Source organism: Symphalangus syndactylus, chromosome 19 (genome assembly GCF_028878055.3).
Source record: "Symphalangus syndactylus isolate Jambi chromosome 19, NHGRI_mSymSyn1-v2.1_pri, whole genome shotgun sequence".
Taxonomy (NCBI): domain Eukaryota; kingdom Metazoa; phylum Chordata; class Mammalia; order Primates; family Hylobatidae; genus Symphalangus; species Symphalangus syndactylus.
In genome coordinates this window covers 68,844,523-68,864,498 of record NC_072434.2, presented here as the reverse complement: position 1 = coordinate 68,864,498, position 19,976 = coordinate 68,844,523, and the positions used below count along the sequence as shown (strand labels likewise).

Below are 19,976 nucleotides of genomic sequence, written 5' to 3'. Positions count from 1 at the left end.
AGTAGTTGGGACTACAGGCGCCTGCCACCATGCCTGGCTGATTTTTGTATTTTTTAGTAGAGACGGGGTTTCACCATATTGGCCAGGCTGGTCTCGAACTCCTGACCTCATGATCTGCCTGCTTCGGCCTCCCAAAGTGCTGGGATTACAGGTGTGAGCCACTGCACCCGGCCAGAGCTAATATTTTTATAGTGTATACTTACATTTGTGAAATTAGGTTATCTAGAACATCCTATGTACCCAGTTATATAGTATTTTAACTGGCTTTTTATGTGTGTGTTATAGGCTGCAAATAAAAATGTGGCTAAAGTACCACCTCCTGTTCCTACAAAACCAAAACAGATTAATTTGCCTTATTTTGGACAAACTAATCAGCCACCTTCAGACATTAAGCCAGACGGAAGTTCTCAGCAGTTGTCAACAGTTGTTCCGTCCATGGGAACTAAACCAAAACCAGCAGGGCAGCAGCCAAGAGTGCTGCTGTCTCCCAGCGTACCTTCAGTTGGCCAAGACCAGACCCTTTCTCCAGGTTCTAAGCAAGAAAGTCCACCTGCTGCTGCCGTCCGGCCCTTTACTCCCCAGCCTTCCAAAGACACCTTACTTCCACCCTTCAGAAAACCCCAGACAGTGGCAACAAGTTCAATATATTCTATGTATACACAACAGCAGGCTCCAGGAAAAAACTTCCAGCAGGCTGTGCAGAGCGCGTTGACCAAGACTCATACCAGAGGGCCACACTTTTCAAGTGGTAAGGTTCTTAACGTTCGTAGGTGACGTGCTTAAGTTCTATACCAGAACTTAAGCCATCCCTCAGCAGACAGCAAAATAACTAATCCCTATATTGACTGACGCTAAGGGTTTTTAACTGTGGCTTCTGTTCTTTACTGGGAGTTTGAAAGAGTGCTTGCTAAAAGTCTGTTCCTACAGTAGTAGGCACTAAAGATAATAGATGAATAAAGTGTGGTCTCAAGTCTGGAGGGGCTTATTGGTGAGGGGGAACCAAATATACATGGGTCATTACAGTGCAGAAGGAAGGTGTGCGTCTTCACTGTAGGTTGACCAGATGTTCTTGTCACATAGAGGACTGGACCACTGCCCCTGTGTGTGTGTGTGTGTGTGTGTGTGTGTGTATGTATATATAGAGAGAGACATGTACATAGACATGTATATAGAGATGCATATATACACACATCACACACATATGTGTGTGTCTCTGTATATGTATGTCTGTGTCTATATGTCTTTATATATATTATTATCATTAAAAATATTCTGTACTGTGGATGGGCACAGTGGCTCACGCCTGTAATACCAGCACTTTGAGAGGCAAAGGCAGGTGGGTCACCTGAGGTTGGGAGTTCGAGACCAGTCCGACCAACATGGAGAAACCCCGTCTCTACTAAAAATACAAAATTAGCTGGGCGTGGTGGTACATGTCTGTAATCCCAGCTACTCAGGAGGTTGAGGCAGGAGAATTGCTTGAACCTGGGAGGCGGAGGTTGCAGTGAGCCGAGATGGTGCCATTGCATTCCAGGCTGGGCAACAAGAGTGAAACTCCATCTAAAAAAAAAAAAGATACATACATACATACATACATATATATATATATTCTCTACTGTATTTTAAGTCATTGTAATGGGGACATAGCCACTAGCTAAATGTAAAAACATAAGGTTAGTTTGTGTTAAACATACAGTTTGGAAATTTGTTGGGTTATTTCTAAATTATTACATGTTTTAATTGAATGAAAATAGCCTTGTAGTCATGAAATAACCATGTAATTGTGACCTAAGATGCCATAATTAAAATTAGCAAAGAATCAGTATATCTGCTACCTCTTACCCTTTTCTTTTCATGGGTCTTTAGTGAAAATGGAATAATTTGGGAATTAGATAATTTTAATATAATCAGAATGTTAACAGGGAATATCTTTGGTCAAGCTATAAGTGGTTCTTAATAATTTTATAAGCCAAATAGAAGTTCTCACGTTGATTCACTTTTGAAAAGTGAAAGATGGGATAGTGCATGTTTAGTTTTAATCTGGACACATGAGGATTATCTGTTTTCATTGATTCTTAACGTTTTTCACATTTTGTTATTTTAAATTTGGATGCTACAGTCAGTGATTTCTTAAAATTGGCAACATTTTCTTATTGTTTCATGAGATATGGTGCATGTTACAATCAGTGGGGGTTTTGATTCTGTAATAAGTTTATTATGCAAAGATGGATTCCCTCCTTTGTCATTTGTTATTTTTAAAAATTAATTATATTTGAAGGGGATTATGTAGTAACAACTATGAAATTAAAAGAGGCTTTAGTTATTGTTAGCTGTTTCTGTTTCTTGCCAGTTTTGTTTAATTAATGCTAATCAGGGCTTTTTTTTTTTTTTCCTTTTCCAATTAGTATATGGTAAGCCTGTAATTGCTGCTGCCCAGAATCAACAGCAGCACCCAGAGAACATTTATTCCAATAGCCAGGGCAAGCCTGGCAGTCCAGAACCTGAAACAGAGCCTGTTTCTTCAGTTCAGGAGAATCATGAAAACGAAAGAATTCCTCGGCCACTCAGCCCAACTAAATTACTGCCTTTCTTATCTAATCCTTACCGAAACCAGAGTGATGCTGACCTAGAAGCCCTACGAAAGAAACTGTCTAATGCACCAAGGCCACTAAAGAAACGTAGTTCTATTACAGAGCCAGAGGGTCCTAATGGGCCAAATATTCAGAAGCTTTTGTATCAGAGGACCACCATAGCCGCCATGGAGACCATCTCTGTACCATCATACCCATCCAAGTCAGCTTCTGTGACTGCCAGTTCAGAAAGCCCAGTAGAAATCCAGAATCCATATTTACATGTGGAGCCTGAGAAGGAGGTGGTCTCTCTGGTTCCTGAATCATTGTCCCCAGAGGATGTGGGGAGTGCCAGTACAGAGAACAGTGACATGCCAGCTCCTTCTCCAGGCCTTGATTATGAGCCTGAGGGAGTCGCAGACAACATCCCAAATCTCCAGAATAACCCGGAAGAACCAAATCCAGAGGCTCCCCATCTGCTTGATGTGTACCTGGAGGAGTACCCTCCATACCCACCCCCACCATACCCATCCGGGGAGCCTGAAGGGCCCGGAGAAGACTCGGTGAGCATGTGCCCGCCTGAAATCACCGGGCAGGTCTCTCTGCCTCCTGTAAGTAACGTACTATCTCATAGCCTTTTCCAGAGTCCTTTACTTTGTTATGATCTTCTTGGTGGTCACATTCATCTTCTCCAGTTTGCATTTTTATTTTACGATTCTCTTGGCACAGAGTGGATCTTATAAATGTTTTCATAATGCAGTTTATTCAATATAAAGAACAATTTTCAGTTTTAGAGAGAACCCATTTATTTGTGAAAGAAACAGAGTTTTGTTCTTATCCCTATAAACACTGCATTTGCTGTTTCTTCTCTAGCTGATGTCACATATTAGGGAAGCAGCACCCGACTGGGACTCAAAAGACCTGGGTTTGAAACTTTTGATTACTAGCTTAGCTGTGTGAAATCAGGCAGATGGTATAACTTCTCTCACTGATGATGTCAATCTTTTTCAAAATTTTCTAGCAGTGAAATTTTAAAAAATGAAATGTTAGGTGAAACCTCAAACTTAAAACAGTGGTAAAATTGGAAGGGTTCTGGATGAAGTGAGGGCAGGGAGGGGTAACTAACTGGGCTGAGGGGCCCCTCTTCAGCCTCTTCCTCCCCTTCAACGAAGTCTGAAAATCGCTGGCTAACATGGTGATCCCTAAGATTTCTTTGTACTTTAACATACGAAAGTTATTCTAAAATTTTGTATGTTTTGACTTGAGTGCACCTTCTACACTCCTTCCAAATAGTAAGCTTTTGTTTGAAATTTAAGTTTCCATCCTCTCACTTTGAAATAGGTGAGAGAAAATAAAAATCCCAGAATGTCTGAATGAAGTCTGCTTTTTCATAGTTTAATTTGAAGCCACTTTGCTTCAGTAAGCACGGAAGGAAGTAGGATGCTGAACTATGAATTTAAAACCTGGTGAAAAGCAAAATAGCATTAAAAGAATTTTTTAAATGTACTTTGCATGTTTGATTCCTTATTATCTTTTAGTTATGATAGTATTCAAAGATAATGATTGTCCAGAGTTTTTTTTTCTGGCCTTTTTGTTGCTGTGTCAAAATAATCCACATTTTCAAGGAGAAAAAAGGAAAACTAGAATTGGTAAAAGTATTATACTTTCTTTTTAAGATTCTGCTGTTCTCTTCCTAGGAAGGTGTCTTACCTTTTCCTTCTGGTTTTAAGTAAAATAGAAGCAACTATCTCGTACGTTCTTTAACAGTGGGATTGGCAAGTGTCATTACACTGTACTGCTTATGACTTGTATTAACCACAGTCAGCTAACATTCAAAGAGCAACATTTTAGCCATTGCACATTGTGAAATATATTGTCACTTAATGTTTTTTAAAACTTGGCAATTTTCCACATCTGAGATAAAATAAAGTATGTGGAGTACATATATCACACCTCACGACAGTAAACGTCTCTACTTCGTTGGGTGTGTTTAAGAAACCTGTTTTACAGGATACTGGATCTAGTCTTTAAAATTTTGCCTTTTTTTTTTTTAAGCCCGATTCACTAAAAGTTTAAGCTGTTAGGATTTCTCCTTGTTATACCTAAGACAGACTAATAATCTGTATTATTTACCTTAATTATATGCTTTCCCCTGAGGAGGCATTCTGGTGTGAAATGGTTAAGATGGCAGAATTTAAAGAAGCCAGCTTACCTGGATTTGCGTCTCAGCTCTGCCATTTGCCAGCTGTGTGCCTTGGTTTCCTTACCTGTAAATTAGGGATCATAGGGTTTTTGTGAGGGTTAATGAATAATCATTCAATATAGGTTAGCTGTTGTAGTTGTGGGCTGTGCTGTTGCCCACTTTAAGAGAGTGGAGTTTGCTGTAATATATTAGAATAGGCAATCTAAAGACCAGTCTTGGCTAATTCTGATACTTGACAGAACGCTAGCCTATTTGCCACTTCTGATTATACTCTTAGTTTAATTCATACTATAACATATAACCCAAATGTCATTACGTTAGATTTTATAAAGTTATGTTCCTCCAACTTTGCTCCGTGGTATTTACTTTGTAAAAATTCATTATGCTGCATATCAGATTTGTATACTTTTCTGAATAATGTTATACTTCAATAAAATGTGCCAAATCTATATTGTTAAAGTTCCTCTCACTAATTTAGCTGAGAAGTCATTCCTTCCCATTTGCTGCTGCTGTTCTCTTGCATAGACCAGGATCCTAAATTTTCCACCCATTTTCTTTGCAGGGTAAAAGGACAAACTTGCGTAAAACTGGCTCAGAGCGTATTGCTCATGGAATGAGGGTGAAATTCAACCCCCTTGCTTTACTGCTAGATTCGTCTTTGGAGGGAGAATTTGACCTTGTACAGAGAATTATTTATGAGGTATGATTATAATTAGTAAATTTTTTTTTTTTTTGAGACGGAGTCTCGCTCTGTCACCCAGCTGGAGTATAATTAGTAAATTTTTAAAATATGACCTTGTATTCGTTTTAAAGCTCTAATTAGAAAGCTACTGTAGAGAAATTGTATTTTAAAATTGTTTTCCTTTTAGGCATTGTGGGGTTGTGTTCAGGAACTCTTGGCCTCGCTTTAGAATAGGCTATGCTATTTTAAAGGTATGACTATAGAATTGTCATCATTTGGAAGTTCAGTTTTCACTTGGAGTCCTCTAGAGTACTTTTCTTTCTTAAGAGAGATCATTACTCCCCTTTAGAAATTGTTCATATATGGATTTGTACTATACTGTATTAGGTTAGAGATGCGGTCTCTACTTTTAGAAGCCTACTATTTAAAATATTTTTAGTTGACCTTTTTTTTTTGCTTTCCATAGCAAATGCAACTTCTACTTAGAAACTAATTTGTGGTGAGAAGTTGGGAGGATAAATAAACAAAAATGACTATAAGGGTATAGTTTCTGGTACTTCTTTTTTTAAAAAAAACCTTTTTATAGTGACTGCCTACTTAATGTGGTTATTCTGTCTGTCTTATTTCTAGAATTGTTCTTGGTATAATTTTCTTGGCTCCTATAGGTTTTAATTATGATTTTTAAAAGTGTCACAAGAGTCCATTTCTGTCCTCTTGACCCTAAAGGAGCCAATTAGTAGTGACAGTTCAGGTGACAAGAAACTAGAGTGATGCTCACCCTTCTTATTGATATAGGTTGATGACCCAAGCCTGCCCAATGATGAAGGCATCACGGCTCTTCACAATGCTGTGTGTGCAGGCCACACAGAAATCGTTAAGTTCCTGGTACAGTTTGGTGTAAATGTAAATGCTGCTGATAGTGATGGATGGTAAGATTTTCTTTTAAACTCCAGTCAAGCTTCAGTTGTGGGAATCGGTTTATAAGCAGTGTCATAGTGCTGTTGGAAGACAAAGAAGTATGTCAGTGTATGTCCTCGAGCTGCTTGTAATCTAGCTGGAGAAATGTGGTATCTATTTTTGAGGAATTAACATGTGTTCATGTAACAGTCATCTCATTCCCATCCTGGAAGTAGGTGGAGTTTTAAAAAGTTTAGTAGTTAATGATAAAAATAAGTGTAACAAAGTAGTACACAGTTAATTAGCATCCTTAAGCAAAGCTTAAGAGAGAAGTGCTGATTTAGGCAAGGTATCTCTAAGCCCCTGAAATGGTTCAGAGTCTTCAATATATTCATGTCCATTCTGTATATCCAAGAGGGGATTATAACTTGCAACATATCCCAAATATATTTGACCATGGAATCCATTTTTCGTGGAACCAGGGTGTACTTAAAACACAAGTGGTACTGCAAGTGATGAGTATTGTTTGCAGGATAGGGGAAATGTTAGTCAACATTAAATAATAATAATAAAGGTCCTAATAAGGTCCTGTCACCCCCTAAACTAACAGAATAGATAGCAAGTTTTGTATTTTATTTTTAAAAAAGAAAGTTTTAAGTTATAATATGTTACTTTTGTGGAAGAATACGAACAATTGACTTTTTTCTTTATAGGATTTTAAAAAGTTGTAATCACACTATATTTACTCCAGTGTTTTAGTTTCACAACTTGTTTTTCTCATAGTATGGAAAATAGTTACGATATAAAATTCTCATGTATGCATATATAAATTGCATACACACATACATACATTTCAGTTAGCTTCATATTACTGTACCACATGACTGTGTACTCATTTATTGTGACGGTCTCCCTTTTATTAGACATTGAGATTGTTTTCCAATTTTTGTTTTAATGCTTGGAGAAGCACTTTGGTTACAATTTTTAAACGTTTATATTTTAATGTGTGTGTACTGTGGGAAACATGCAAAATAGAAATAAGAGGAAAACAAGCCATCTATATCCCCACAGTGTACAGGTAAACACCATTCATATTTTAATATATTTTCTTCAGGCTCTTTTTAAAAAAAATTTATTTTTTATTTTTATTTTTATTTTTGTAGAGACAGGGTCTCACTATGTTGCCCAGGTTGGTCTCGAACTCCTGGACTCAAGTGATCCTCCTGCCCGAGCCTTTCAAAGTGCTGGGTTTATAGGTATGAGCCACCGTACTTGGCCCAAGCTCTTTTTCATATGCTTTTCACAAATGTAGTTAAGCTCCTAATATATATGTAATGTTTTAAGCCTGTATTTTTAGTTTAACATTATAGCATAAACAAAACAAATTCTTACTGTGTCGTAATGCCTTTGTTTTCCTAATGTTGGGAGTTTATGTTGTATATAATTTTTCATTATTAAAAAGCATGCAATGAAAAAATCTATAGTAATATTTGCCAAACTATTAATAATAGTGTTCTGGCCAGGCATGGTGGCTAATACCTGTAATCCTAGCACTTTGGGATGCTGAAGCAGAAGATCACTTGAGCCCCAGGAGTTTGAGATCAGCCTGGGCAACGTAGAGAGACCCTGTCTCTACAAAAAATTTTTAAAAATTAGCTAGGTGTGCTGGTGTGTGGCTGTAGTCCCAGCTACTGGGGAGGCTGAGGTGGGAGGATCGCTGGAGCCTGGAGGTCAAGACTGCGGTGAGCCAAGATTGCATTGCTGTACTCCAGTCTGGGTGACAGAGCAAGATCCTCAAAAAAAAAGTGATTGGAATGGGGAATTAAAAAAAATTTTTTTTTTTTTTTTTTGAGTCAGGGTCTTATTCTGTCACCCAGGCTGGAATGCAGTGGCACAATCTTGGCTCACTGTAACTTCTGCCCTCTGGGCTGAAGCAACCTCCCATCTGAGCCTCCCAAGTAGCTAGAACCACAGGTGTTTGCCACCACACCTGGCTATTTTTTTGTATTTTTAGTAGAGACGGGGTTTTGCTGTGTTGCCCAGGCTGGTCTTGAACCCGTGAACTCAAGTGGTCCGCCCTCCGTGGCCTCTCAGAGTGCCAGGATTACAGGTGTGAGTCACTGTGCCTGGCCAAAAAAAAATAAAATAAAATTTTTTTTGAGACTGTGTCACCCTGGAGTGCACTGGTGTGATCTTGGCTCACTGCAACCTCCGCCTCCTGTTCAGGTGATTCTCATGCCTCAGCCTCCGCAGTAGCTGGGATTACACGCCCGGCTAATTTTTGTATTTTTAGTAGAGTTGGAGTTTTACCATGTTGGCCAGGCTGGTCTCAAACTCCTGACTTCAGGTGATCTGCCCGCCTCGGCCTCCCAAAGTGCTGGGAGCCACTGTGCCTGGTCTATGTATTTTTTTTTTTTTCAAGTCTGTTCTCCAAGGAGAATAAAGAGGAGAGGAAAGAGTAAAGAAACTAAATCTTACGTACTTTAGAGCCTGATTAACATTTTCACACTCAACTTCTGAGTTTGGACCGTGGTACTGGCTCTTCTTATACCTTTACTATTAGTCTAGGGTCATTTATAATCTATTATAAAACATTTGAGATGCTGGAGAGGGTTCTCTTTCATGGTATTAATAAATTCCTGCTGACCAGTTACCTGTAGTAGATTGAAATGTGGGTATTTTACAGTCACTTTTCTGGTCTCAATTGATTTGACAAATTTTTTCAATTAAAATTTATTTTAACTTGGGATTTAAAAAATATAAAAGTAGTTCATATATGCAACTTAATTCCTTCAAAATTGATGATGATAGATATTTAAAGGCCAGTGTTTTGAGTGAAAGTGTATAACTTAAGGACTGTTAGGCCTACTACTCTGACAGAAAGAATTAGGCTGGGTACTCCAGGACATAAAACTAAATCCATTTTAATATTATTTTTCTTAAATGTTTATACACATTTCATTTCTGCTTATTCACATCCTTGATTCTTCTCACCCTTTGCCAAGCTCCCAGCCCCAGTGTGGTCCATGACTCTCTGAAATTTTCATTTGTGGCTGTAATTCTTTGATGGGTTCAATAATCTGTGTTGAACTGGTTTTTAAAAAACTGTTTAAGAGGTTTTCAGAAGAAAACTTGGTAGATGAGAGACTCAAGAACTTTCTTTCCAGATAATCAGCAGGTGTCATTCAGTTTAGGAAAACAGTTCTCGCCCTTGTATCTTGCTTCACAGGACTCCATTACATTGTGCTGCCTCGTGTAACAACGTCCAAGTGTGTAAGTTTTTGGTGGAGTCGGGAGCTGCTGTGTTTGCCATGACCTACAGTGACATGCAGACTGCTGCAGATAAGTGCGAGGAAATGGAGGAAGGCTACACTCAGTGCTCCCAATTTCTTTATGGTATGTGACAAGTAGAACTAAATGTATTGATTACTGCATTCATTTATTCTGTATCTCTAGGGTATAATTCAATAATTATTTTTGTTTGGAAAAAATCTTGTGTTATCCATAGTCTTGGGCCTTGAAAATACAACAGCCTTGGTCACAGATAATACAGCTTCTGTTTGTATGCTTAGAAACAGCTATTGTCAGGGACTTCTTCAATTACAAGACAGTGCTGCAGCATCTGACCTAGTGGTGTTAATGACTTTGACCATCAAAAGATCCTCTATTAAGGCTTTGGTACTTATAGATTGATGGTGTATCCTTGCAAATAAGTAAACAGACCCCCTCTCCTAACAACATGATCCAGGGAGTGAAGGATCAGTTTAAGAACCCAAATGGTCCAAGTTTTCCTAAAAATCAAACTTGTCATAAAGTGAAATAAAGGCAACATATACTTTGGAGCTGTCTTTTATTTTTTTCTCTTTTGTTTTCTTGATTTTGAGTTTATGATTCTGGTTGCTAACATCCGATCTGTACCTAGAGGAAAATGGACTTGAAGTTTTACATAGATATATGTTGATTGGCATTTGTATTTACAAGGAAAATTTGTTTTGTTTACAAGGCTTAGAAGTTGAGGTAAATTTTCCTCTTTAGTTGGGCTTGAGAGGAATTAAAGAAGGAGGGAAGACAGAGACAAATAAGGAGGTCCCAGAACTCCATACTGCTCAAGTTTTCAGTAACTCCTTTCCCAGTTGATTGGAAGACCCCTAAGGTGCCCTCTCTGCTGAACACTTTTCCCTGTGTCTCTAGGTCTTTTTTCAGGCCCTAGATACGAAGAGAGAGGGGTCAGAGAACCACAAACCTCAAATTCCCTTCTTCATCTCTCTCAGCTGGTAGTTTTTATTGTTGATATTTGTAATTATTTTATTTTTTAGAGGCAAGGTCTCACTCTGTCACCCAGTCTGGAGTGCAGTGGCATGGTCATCACCCACTGTAGCCCCAAACTCCCAGGCTCAGATGACCCTTCTGCCTCAGGCTTTCAAATACCTGGGACCACAGGCACCTGCCATCACACCTGGCTAATTTTTTATTATATTTATTAATTTATTTTTGAGGTAGGATCTTGCTCTGTCACTCAGGTTGGAGTGCAGTGGCACAATCACAGCTCACTGCAGCCTTGACTGCCAGGGCTCAGGTGATCCTTCCACCTCAGCCTCCAGAGTAACTGGGACTACAGACATGTACCACCACACCCAGCTAGTTTTTGCGTTTTTAGTAGAGATGGATGGGATTTTGCCATGTTGTCCAGGCTGGTCTCAAACTCCTGAGCTTAGGCAGTCTGCCTGTCTTGGCCTCCCAAAGTGCTGGCATTACAGGTGTGAGCCACCATGCCTGACCTTTTAAATTTCGTTTGGAGATGGGGCCTCACTCTGTTGCCCAGGCTAGTCTCAAACTCCTGGCCTCAAAGAATCCTCTTGTCTCAGCCTCCCAGAGCTGAGATTACAGGTATGAGCCACCATGCCCAACCTTTGTTTATGTTTTGAACTCTGGACCATAGAATATTTTGATATAGTAACATGTTTAAAAATTTATATATATAAAATTATAAATTTTATATATTTATATATGTATTTTGTTTTTGAGACAATCTTGCCCTGTTACTTAGGTTGGAATGCAGTGGTGTGATCATCGCTCACCACAACCCTGAACTCCTAGGCTCAAGCAATCCTCCCACCTTGGCCTTCCAAAGTGCTGAAGTTATGGGCGTTAGTATAATGTGTTGGCCGGGTGTGGTGGCTCATGCCTGTAATCCCAGCACTTTGGGAGGCCGAGGCAGGTGGATCTCTTGAGGTCGAAGTTCGAGATCAGCCTGGCCAACATGGTGGAACTCCATCTGTACTAAAAATACAAAAATTAGCCAGCTGCGGTGGCGGGCATCTGTAGCTACTTGGGAGGTTGAGGCAGGAGAACTGTTTGAACCCGGAGGTGGAGGTTGCAGTGAGCTGAGACCATGCCATTGCACTCCAGCCTGGGCAACAAGAGTGAAACTTTGTCACACAAAAAAAGCCGGGCGCGGCGGCTCACGCTTATAATCCCAGCACTTTGGGAGGCCGAGGCGGGCAGATCACGAGGTCAGGAGATGAGACCATCCTGGCTAACACGGTGAAACTCCGTCTCTACTAAAAATACAAAAAAATTAGACAGGCATGGTGGCAGGCGCCTGTAGTCCCAGCTACTCGGGAGGCTGAGGCAGGAGAATGGCATGAACCCTGGAGGAGGAACTTGCAGTGAGCTGAGGTCGCGCCACTGCACTCCAGCCTGGGCGACAGAGCGAGACTCCATCTCAGGAGAAAAAAATATACACACACACACACACACACACACACATATAAAATGTGTTAATATGTATTTTGCTGTATTAAATTTATTGACCATCTGACCTATATTTAGATATGGAATATGTTTTTTTTAAACATTAGGGATATTTGGTCAGATTCTTAAAATTTATGAAGTATATCATAGATACCAGGATGTGCTGTTTAAGTAGTAATGATAGTAGATTACACACAGTGAGTAATTGTGTACCCACCTTAGGAAACAGAACGTAACCACTGTCTCTGACATCGTTTGGACTCCCCTCCCTGATGTGGCCCCTTCTCACATCTGTAGTGACCCACTGCTTTCACGTTTAGCATTCCTTGTTTTGTAAAATAATTACATCATTTGTATATGAATCCCATAACTAATATTTTCAGTTTTGCTTGTTTTTGCCCTTTATATAAAATCATACTGGTGATTCTGTGGCCTACTTTTCTGATTCAACATTGTTTTTGAGATTCACTCGTGTTGCCTATAGCTATAGTTTATTTTCACTGTACAATTTATCTTTTTATTCTACTTTCGAAGGACATGTGTGCTGTTTCCCTCCTTCCCTCCTTCCCTCCCTCCTTCCTTTCCTTCCACTATAAACATCCCTGTGAACATTTTGGTACTTGTCTTCTGGTGTTTATCTACAAGTGGACTTGCCAGGTCACAGTGATACACATCTAGCAGAGGGTTCCTTTTACTCCACATTCTCTTTGACTCTTGGATTTGGAGTGATACCTCATTGTAGCTTTAGTTTGCATTTCCCAAGTTACTGGTAACACAGCATGTTTTTAGTCCCCTGAAAAAATTTTTTAAGAAGTAATTTACAACTCTTAATCTGATAAGTAGCAAAGTAATGAGAATTTTTCTCCATTCCTAATGATTTATTGGAGGCTGGGTGCAGTGGCTCACGCCTGTAATCCCAGCACTTTGGATGCTGAAGTGGGAGGATCTCCTTGAGCCCAGGAATTCTAGACCAGCCTGGGCAAGACCCTGGTCCCTAATTTATTGCAAATTGGGACTTGAGCTATTACTTTGAGTATACTAAAATATCCAGAATCTCCTACGTCTTTCTTCATTCCCATCTCAGACACTGTGGCCATTTAAAAAACTTTGTGAAATTACAGTTGTATAAAGTTTGATCACCATGGGAGTGTCATGCTTTGCATGTCATCTTTAAACAAGAAAAGTTGGAAATTGTCTCTTTAGATTGGCAGAGCCTTCTTTTAGAAAAGAACAATTTCTTGTTTCAGTTTTTCCCAGTGAGAGAAATATACTGTGTGCTATATCATTAGTTGATATAGGAATAATTTCATAATCAATAGTGTAGTGCTCACATAAGCTGAAAAAGCTAACTATTCAAAAGCTAGCAAGTATTTTCCTGGTTTTTAAAAAATTATAAAAGTGAAAATAATAATTCTGAATTGCTGAGAACTTTATTACCTTAATTATTTTCCATCTCCTCTGCTTTTTTCCTATTGCCTGCCAGTTGATGATTGTTATTTCTTACTAGCATTGCCCTTTAGGATAGGAAGGTATAAGTGAAGAAGGGCAAAACTTAAATGTGTAGTTAATTTGCAAATCTGTTACTAACTCCGGTGAAAGGTGGACTTCTGAGGATTTTTCCCTTCCTAGTTTAAGGATTTCGACATCTTTTAAGATTCGGATTCTTACTATATTAGAGTTGATTATATGAAGACTTTGATCATGTCTAAAATGCCATATTTTTGCATTCTAACATATTCTCTCTATATTTTTTCCTCTGTCTTTCCCATTCAGAAATTCATAGAGACCATTGTGCCTCCATCTTTTTTTCTCTGTCTGCTCTGAATTTTGAGTAAAGAATGAAGTAATGTTTCTACAGTTCCTTAGTCATTACATTTGGGAGTAGGCTGAAATTGGACAGGCATATCGTTCACTTTTTTAATATCCTAGACTTGAACAGTTCTTTTTTTAGTTCCTAAGCTTGCAAAAGTTTTTGTACTCTGAGTAGCTCCTTTAAGAGATGCTTATAAAGTGCTAGGTTTTAGAGCTGTTTTAGAGATGATAGCATATAGTAATGTGTCCTTCGTATGTTCGCTATACACTGTTGCCTTCCACTGCACCCTACCCCCTACCTCAGGACATTTTATTGTATATTTAATGTAGTACTAACATTCCAGCCTGTACCTGTTACTTCCCATTTTGTTTCATTTAGCTAAAAGTTATAGAGTGGTATACTCCAAGTTGTATATTCTGTGCTTTATCTGACTGTCATGATTTTAGGAGTTCAGGAGAAGATGGGCATAATGAATAAAGGAGTCATTTATGCACTTTGGGATTATGAACCTCAGAATGATGATGAGCTGCCCATGAAAGAAGGAGACTGCATGACAATCATCCACAGGGAAGACGAAGATGAAATTGAATGGTGGTGGGCGCGCCTTAATGATAAGGAGGGATATGTTCCACGCAACTTGCTGGGAGTAAGTTAGTCTGATGGTTACGGTGTTTTCATATGTGCCAGAGAGGGGCTCTGTAAAAACTGCTGTGTGTTTTGGATACAGTGCACCCAACTGCCCTTTGTTAATAAGACATGGAATTTAAACATTTTGATAGTCTTAGACTTAAAGCCACATTTTCAGTGATTCTTATTATGATCAATAACATATGTTTGCCAGCCCTGGAGGTCAGGGGTCCTCCCTACATTTATAAACAGACTAAAGATAACTAGATAATATGATTGGAATTGAGCCTGTGACATCTGAAATCAATTTTTAATCTGTCTAAATCAGGATTTGCAAATCTGGTAGAGAGCTTCAGCAGGACATTAAGGACAAGATTCTTTGTTTTTCTGTACTATTTGATTTATATTTCATAAAAAGCCAGAAAATAATATCATGCCAGCACATATGTACCACTTCTATAGTGTAGTACAATGGGACTGCTGTCATCATGTAAAGATTCTCCTGGAGTATTTTCAGGGGAAGGCTGGCGTATGGTCAGACAGAGGAGAGAAAGCGGGATAACAGATTCCAGGGCTTTGCATTAAGCTCTTTGTAGATTCAGCTGTTCTCTTATAGCAGTTGTGTGTGTGCAAGGGGCATGGAGGATGTATGAAAGAGTGAGAGAAGTGATCAGGGTAATTGAGAGATTGAGATAAAAGTTTAAAGTGCTTGCAAAATCTGCTCTTGGTGAGGAAGGAAGGAAAGAGTTGAGGAAAGGAAGAGCCAGTTGTGATACACAGAAGATGGTGTGTAGGTTGTGAGCACTGGCCTCCATGTTGCTTCAGCTCCATCTGCTGCACCTGTTATCTGGATATCCAGGCTGCAGAAGGAACGTGGCCTCCACCCACATGGAGCTTCTACTCTGGCATCTAGGCTATGAACAGGATTGTGTCTGTGAATGATCCACTGCCTAGGCATTACTTTCAATGGGATTCCTTGAAATGACTTCAGTGTTGGGACCTGACTGCCTGGATTCTGACCAGCATCTCTCCCTGACTCTCCCTTCCACATTGTTGTTTGTCTAACGTGCAGTGTAAATAACTTATACACCTTGACTGCTGCTGTCCTGACAGCAAAATTTATTATGAAATAAACATTTCATAATAAGTTTTGAATAGATGATTAGACAGTATTCATTTGGGTGATCATAATGTAACTTTAAAGAATAATGAAAGTGAAAAACAAATAAAATTAGACTATGCAGCCCTTAAAAAAACTTTCAGGGGCCCGGCATAGTGGCTCATGCCTGTAATCCCAGCACTTTGGGAGGCTGAGGCAGGAGAATCACTTGAGGTCAGGAGTTTGAGACCAGCCTGGCCAACATGGTGAAACCCTGTCTCTACTAAAAATACTGTAATCCCAGCTACTCGGGAGGTTGAGGCAGGAGAATTGGTTGAGCCTGGGAGGCAGAGGTTGTGGTGAGCTGAGATCGTGCCACTGCACTCCAGCCTGGGTGACGGAGTGGACCCTGTCTTAAAAAAATAAGCTTTCAGATTACCAGAGGAAAGTAGAAATATAAAGGTTGTTCTCTTTCAAGCACCCTCAGTTGCTTCTCCAGAGTCTCTAGCACTGGAGAAATACAGTCTCTTGGCTACAGTAACTTTCCTTCTCTGATAAACATCAACGGTAAATAAGCCCTTTTGTTTTGTATAGTTTCTTATCTGGGAAAGACTTTACCTTCTTAGAACTAGTTGCTTACTTGAGTCTTTTATTTTCTTTTTTTAAATTGGCAAAAATTGTATATATTTATGGTGTATAACATGATTTGAAATATGTGTATTTGTAGAATGGCTAAATCAAGCTAAATAATACATGCATCATCTCACATGGTCATCTTTTTTTGGTGAGAACATCTATTAGTGATTTTCAAGTATATAATACATTATTAATTATAGTCACCAAGTTGTACAATAGATCTTTTTTTTTTTTTTTTTTGAGACAGAGTCTCGCTCTGTCGCCCAGGCTGGAGTGCAGTGGCGCAATCTCGGTTCACTGCAAGCTCCGCCTCCCGGGTTCACGCCATTCTCCTGCCTCAGCCTCTCTGAGTAGCTGGGACTACAGGTGCCCACCACCACGCCCGGCTAACTTTTTTTGTATTTTTAATAGAGACGGGGTTTCGCTGTGGTCTCGATCTCCTGACCTCGTGATCCGCCCACCTCGGCCTCCCAAAGTGCTGGGATTACAAGCGTGAGCCACCGCGCCCGGCCACAATAGATCTTTTGAATTATTTAAATTTTCTAACACAGAGGTCCTGTGGTTAATGACACGGGGAACATTGCATGTTCCCAAGTGTGGGAGCAGTGGGTCAAAGAGTGAGTTCTCTCTCGTGTGTGTGGTGCTTAGAAGATTCTGAAATTAACAGACTGGACTGAAGATTTTCATTTTAGTCCTAAATTTAGATTTTCTTAGTACTTTGGAAATCTTTTCTTGTTAGAAGTATCCTCTACACCACTTTTTTGGTGTTTTTTTTTTTTTTTTTCCTGATTTTTTTGTTTTTAAAGGAGAGTGCATATATGTAGTTAGGGCTCAGATAGAAGTCTAGAAAATTGTATTAGCTAAATGTCTTTTTTTCAGATAGAAAAATAATATTTTCTTTAACATGGATCCACCAGTTTTTTAGTTTTAACTGGAAGTCTGACTCTTTTTCTTTTTTAAATTATTTATTTATCACTTTTAAATTTTTTAATTGGGATGTAATTAAAGTCTATGCTTCTACTTTCTTTGAGTAATCCTTTTTCTTCCTCTTCTTTTGTCAAGAGGGGCTGCTTTTGTTTGGTGTGTCAGTTGAATTTACCAGTTTGACTTGGTCCTGGCTCAGGCCTAGAGGCCTTGCAACCTTCACTAGGACTCACCTTTACAGCTCTTGTGGAAACACAAAACCACAGAATTCTAAAGCAAAAAACTCCACCCAATCTTCCTTAAATTTATAGACTTTTAATCTGTGGCATTTCATTTCTGACAGTCTGAAGTCCCATGACACAATGTCATGTCCATTGTGAATAAAGGTAAAAGAATTCAGTCTCTTTCTTCCTTCCTAATAGAAGCTCCAAATGCCGGAGTGTAGAGCATACAGCAGTTTGCCTTCCTTGTTAGAGCCGATTTACAGCTCAACAAGCTGTGCAGATTGAGTTAATACCTAGAACTGTCATGGGTTTTTATATTGCTGCTTTGTAGAGTTGTCACAGTTGACGGGCCCTTGTGATCTTTGAACGTCCTGTGCAGTCTAGCTGATGAGCACGTTGCTAAACGTAAAGCTCTAGGTGTCACACACACCACAAAGAGTGCTTTTCTCACTTTGATTTCCTTCCCATGACATCTGTCCCCTAACCTCATTATTTCTTGAAATTTTGTTATATTCTCACACATCTATTATAGTATGTAAATATTTTTTAAACTCTCTTGCAGCTGTACCCAAGAATTAAACCAAGACAAAGGAGCTTGGCCTGAAACTTCACACAGAATTTTAGTCAATGAAGAATTAATCTCTGTTAAGCAGAAGTAATACGATTATTTTTGGCAAAAATTTCACAAGACTTATTTTAATGACAATGTAGCTTGAAAGCGATGAAGAATGTCTCTAGAAGAAAATGAAGGATTGAAGAATTCACCATTAGAGGACATTTAGCATGATGAAATAAAGCATCTACGTCAGCAGGCCATACCGTGTTGGGGCAGAGTTGTCCCGTGTAGCGCTCAGAGAAGTATACAGCGACAATCCTGTTTTCTACAAGAATCCTGTCTAGTAAATAGGACCATTTATTGGGCAGTTGGGAAATCAGCTCTCTTTCCTGTTTAGTGAGTGTTTTCAGCAGCTGCTCCTAAACCAATCCTCCTGCCAGAAAGGACCAGTGCCATCACATCGCTGTCTCTGATTGTCCCCGGCACCAGCAGGCCCTTGGGGGGCTCACCTGAAGGCTCGAAGGCACTGCACACTTGTATATTGTCAGTGAAGAACTGTTAGTTGGTCGTCAGTGAACAATAACTTTATTATATGAGTTCTTGTAGCATCTTAAGAATTATACATATGTTTGAAATATTGAAACTAAGCTACAGTACCAGTAATTAGATGTAGAATCTTGTTGGTAGGCTGAATTTTAATCTGTATTTATTGTCTTTTGTATCTCAGAAATTAGAAACTTGCTACAGACTTACCCGTAATATTTGTCAAGATCATAGCTGACTTTAAAATCAGTTGTAATAAACTTTTTGATGCTAAGCTGTTTACTGGTTTTTGTTTTTGATGTCATAAATAGACCTTGTTTAATAGTCACAAGCCATTGGGATATCATACCCAGCTGAAAAAGAACAAACTGCTTAACATAAGTATATGTATCGTAATAAGAGTTTTTTTTACCAGCCAAGTGATTCAATGTAAGTGGTTTTTAAAATAAAATTCTGTAGAGATCATGGTGATAGAAGCCTACTTTACATTTTACCTAGAGCCTCTAATAGACTGTTTTAGTGTCCTCATTGATTTGTGGGGTGAAAACTTATATAGGCAAAATCTCCACATCATTTTATTAATATGTTAATAGGTTTGTGAATTGTTTCCAAACCCATTTGCTTAGTGGAACTACTTTAGTAGAAGATACAAATGAAAAACCATGGTCACTCTTCCTTACACATTTTTATGAGTAGCTAAATTCTAGCAAGAAAAGTAGATGAAAGAACATAACATAACTTTGCGAATAACACTTTCGAGAGTAACGGAGAAGGAGTGACAACATAAACTAAACATCAGAAGACGTGTGTGGTAGGCAGAATTCTAAAGATTCCTCGCTCCCCCATCCCTATCTCGTGGTTATTCCTTGTATCACTAATCTAGGTACAATAAGTCCTTACTTAACATCATCATTAGGTTCTTAGAAACTGTGACTTTATTTATTTTTTTCTTTTCTTTTTTTTTTTTGGGAGACAGGAGACAGGGTCTCGCCATGCTGCTCGGGGCTGATTTCTGATGCCTGGCCTCCAGCGGTCCTCCTACCTAGGCCTCCCAGAGCGTTGGGATTACAGGTGTGAGCCACCGCACCTGGCTAAAACTCACTTAAAGTGAAAAGGTATGTAACAAAACCATTTCTTTTTCTCATCAGTGTTCTAATGGTACAACATGAAGTGATGTTATTCGAGTGCCTCCTGTTTCTTGTTGGTTTGTTTTACATAATTTTGCTCTAATTTGCAGTTACCAAGAACCTATCCATGATGCTAGGTTTTGACGACTTACTGAACTGCTTTGAAGGACTTTTAAGATTTAATTAAGTTTACGAATCAGTTGACCTTAAAATAGGGTGTTTAGCCTAGATTGTCCTGGTGGGCCACCGTAATCACAAGATCCCTTCACAGCGGGAGAGGAAGGCAGGAGGGCTGAGGCAGGAGGGCAGGTGGGGCAAGAC

General features: G+C 39.2%; 1 protein-coding gene across 3 annotated transcripts in view; it reads left to right on the top strand.

The window, feature by feature from the left end:
- TP53BP2 (tumor protein p53 binding protein 2) overlaps positions 1–18,802 on the top strand; it is a 67,114-nt gene extending 48,312 nt beyond the window's left edge. For all 3 annotated transcript variants that reach the window (XM_055233802.2, XM_063613358.1, XM_063613357.1), the window contains 7 exons: positions 286–748; positions 2,406–3,181; positions 5,336–5,473; positions 6,251–6,384; positions 9,582–9,748; positions 14,366–14,565; positions 17,992–18,802. In XM_055233802.2, the coding sequence (XP_055089777.1) occupies positions 286–748; positions 2,406–3,181; positions 5,336–5,473; positions 6,251–6,384; positions 9,582–9,748; positions 14,366–14,565; positions 17,992–18,033 (1,920 nt within the window). In that variant the 3' untranslated portion in view covers positions 18,034–18,802. The remainder of the gene's footprint in view (positions 1–285; positions 749–2,405; positions 3,182–5,335; positions 5,474–6,250; positions 6,385–9,581; positions 9,749–14,365; positions 14,566–17,991) is intronic.
- The last annotated feature ends 1,174 nt before the right edge of the window (positions 18,803–19,976 follow it).